This window comes from Malurus melanocephalus, unplaced genomic scaffold, assembly GCF_030028575.1.
Source record: "Malurus melanocephalus ecotype Western Australia unplaced genomic scaffold, MMel_1.1 scaffold_1620, whole genome shotgun sequence".
Classification (NCBI taxonomy): domain Eukaryota; kingdom Metazoa; phylum Chordata; class Aves; order Passeriformes; family Maluridae; genus Malurus; species Malurus melanocephalus.
The window spans coordinates 14,861-17,968 of NW_026624852.1; the positions used below are offsets into that span (position 1 = coordinate 14,861).

Below are 3,108 nucleotides of genomic sequence, written 5' to 3' on the forward strand. Positions count from 1 at the left end.
TGTGCCCTGTGCTGTGCCCTGGGTGAGGGAAGGGGACGCTGTGCCAGGGGGGTGACCCCACACTGCCCTGTGGGGTGTCCGGACATCGGGCCGTGTCCAGCGAGGAGAAACGGGACCCGTCCCCAGAAATGAAGTCCCCGGAGCTGACCCAGCCGGGGGACAATGCCACCATCACCACGGGGACATCCAGGCCGGCGGCGGGGGCAGGCGGGGACCTCTCCAGCTGGCCCGGCCTCTCCGATCCTATTAGGATCAGGTGGGAATCCCAGAGCCCCGTGTGAGGGGAGCGGGCGGGGGATGAAAGGGCCCGGCGGGGTCAGCGGGGCCGGGGCAGCGTTTGGGGTTTGACACATCCTGCAATGATCAAGGCACGGCTTAGAGCCGGATCAGTTCCCCCACACCTGCACCGGCCGGGAGCCGATCCCAATTCCCAGCTGTGACATCCCGGCACTCCCGGGAGCTGATCCCGGTCCCGTTTTTCCCGAGGTTCCCAGGAGCTGATCCCAGTCCCGCCGTTCCCGGGAACCGATCCCAATCCCGGCATTCCCGGGAATTGATCTCAATTTCGCCACTCCTGGCCCCAGGAGCCGATCCCAATCCCAATCCCGGCGTTCCCAATCCCGATCCCAGTCCCGACGTTCCCGGGAACCGATCCCAATCCCGGCACTCCCGGGAGCCGATCCGATCCCAGTCCCTAACCCTAACCCTCTCCCGCACCGCTCCATCCCCTTTTGTCACCCTTTGTCACTCCCTGTCCCACCGGTGTCCCTGGGGGGGTCATGTCCTCCTTTCCTCGCCCGAATGTCACCCCCTGCGTGTCCCCGGTGTCCCGAGGGACCCGCCAGCACCTCGGGGTGTTTGGGAAGTGTCCCCCGCACCCCACCGGGCCAGGCAGGGTCCTGGGGCGATGGTTTTAAACGAAAAACGGGGATTTCTGTGGGATTTGGCAAGGAATTCCTGCCTGGGAGGGTGGCGAGGGGCTGGGCTGGAATTCCCAAATTCCCCCGGATCCCTGGGAATGTCCGAGGCCAGGCTGGACATTGGGGCTGGATCCATCTGGGATGAGTGGAAATTTCCAGGGACCTTTTCCTGGTGCTGCTGGAGGGACAAGGGGACACTTTCCTGGTGGCCCTGGTGACATCCCCAGGGTGGCAGGAAGCCACCACCGAGTGACATTTCCTGCAGGGTGGTGGTGGTGGCTCCGGGGGTCCGGTTTGGCCACCGCCGGTCACTTGGGCTGTCACTGGGACAGGATTTGGGGTGGCTCTGAGCGTGTCCCCTTCCCGCAGCCTACAGGACCGTGTGCGGTGTCAACGGGCCCCTGGTGGTGCTGGACAACGTCAAGGTAGGAGGTGGCCGGGTGACAAGGGGACACCTCGGCGATGTCACCTGGGGCTGTGTGGGGAGCCCAGTGCTGAGGGTGTCCTCTGTCACCTGTCCATTGTCCCCTCTCGCCTGTCCCCTGTCCCTTCTCCCCATCACTTGTCCTCTGCCTCCAGGGCTGTCCACTGTCCCTCGCTCCCCTGTCCCCCCCCACCCCTGAGTTGTCCCCTGGGCTGTCCCCAGGGCTGTCCCCTCCTCTCCGGGGTCCGAGCTCCCTCCTCTGGACGCGCTCGGCAGCAGAGCCCTGTCCCCGCCCTCCACGTCCCCATGTGGGTGGCGTGTCCCCATGTCCCGTGTCCCCACATCCCCGTGCGGGTGGCCTGTGCGACAACACGGGGACACGGGGGACATTCCAGGGGACGTGTGTGCGCTCGCTCCGGGCTCCCTGTCCCCCGTGTCCCTGCCCGAGCTCAGTCACTGTCCCCTGTGTCCTCGTGCCCTGTCCCGTGTGTCTCTGACCAATATCCAGCCCCTGTCCCTTGTCCCCTGTCCCCTTGTCCCCTGTCCCTTTTCCCAGCTCCGTCCCCTTGTCCCCTGTGCCGCTGGAAAGTTCTGGCACCTGTCCCTTGTCCCCTGTCCCTTGTCCCTTGTCCCCCCATCCTTTATCCCCTGTCCTCTGTCCTCTTTCCCAGCTCTGTCCCCTGTCCCTTGCCCAAGCTTCGGTTCCTGTCCCTTGTCGCCTGTCCCCCGCCCAAACTCCCGCTCCTGTCCCTTGTCGCCTGTCCCCCGCCCAAACTCCCGCTCCTGTCCCTTGTCGCCTGTCCCCCGCCCAAACTCCATCTCCCCCGGGGACCCTGCTCGGACCCTGCCACTCCTCAAACCCCACCCGTGTCCCCTCACCCCGGCGTGTCCCTGTCCCTGCTCTCCCGGGTGGCGCTTTGTCGCGCGGTGTCGCGGTCGCGCACGCCGGCAGGACGGGAATTAATTAGCTCAATTAATCAGCTCAATTAATTAAGACCCGGCCCGCGGCGGGCGCTGCCTCGGCTTTGCCGCGCTTGATCCCAAAGGTTTTCCCCGAAGAATTAAAGTCCGAAGTTCACGGGGCGGGAATGAGGAGGAGGGCCCTGAGTGACATCGGCCATTGTCCCCAGAGCAGGATGTGTCCCCTCAGCCGAGGGGTGGCACTGAAGTCCCCTCCATCCCCCCGGGGTGTCCCCATGGGTGTCACTCGTGCCTGTGGCCCCTGCGAGGTGGCGGTGACAGCCTGGTGGCTCTGGATGTCCCTGGTGGGGACAGCATTCGTTCTCACTTTACTTGGAGCGTTCCCAATATGGGGGAAAATTCTTCAATATCGGGGAAAAATCCGCAATATCGGGGAAACTGAGTCACGCAGCAGCGCCACGGCCCGCGGCCAGCTCCAGGAGGGGACAGCGACAGGGACATCCCCCCGCCACCCCTTTGCTGCCCCGTGTCCCCCCCTTCCCTCAGCGTTTGGCGGCTCCAGGACCAAAGGAGGGGAAACTGAGGCAGCGCCAGCGGAGCAGGCGGGGCTGTGGGGACAGTGGCGGGCTGGGGGGACAGAGGGGACACCGCCAGCCCCTTTGGCCGTGTCCCTGTCCCCACAGTTCGCCCAGTACGCCGAGATCGTGAACTTCACGCTGCCCAACGGCACCACCCGCAGCGGGCAGGTGCTGGAGGTGATGGGCGCCAAGGCCATCGTGCAGGTGACGGGGACATGGGGACAGTCGGGACACAGCGACACGGGGACACGGCGACATGGGGACA

The 3,108-nt window shown here is 65.5% G+C and overlaps 1 protein-coding gene across 1 annotated transcript in view; it reads left to right on the plus strand.

Moving 5' to 3' along the window:
- Positions 1-1,289: 1,289 nt before the first annotated feature.
- The window catches only part of LOC130587190 (V-type proton ATPase subunit B, kidney isoform-like), a gene marked incomplete at both ends in the record, with an annotated part of 10,341 nt that continues 8,522 nt past the window's right edge, over positions 1,290-3,108 (plus strand). The window contains 2 exons of the mRNA XM_057388155.1: positions 1,290-1,345; positions 2,949-3,047. Coding sequence (XP_057244138.1) covers positions 1,290-1,345; positions 2,949-3,047 — 155 coding nt within the window. The remainder of the gene's footprint in view (positions 1,346-2,948; positions 3,048-3,108) is intronic.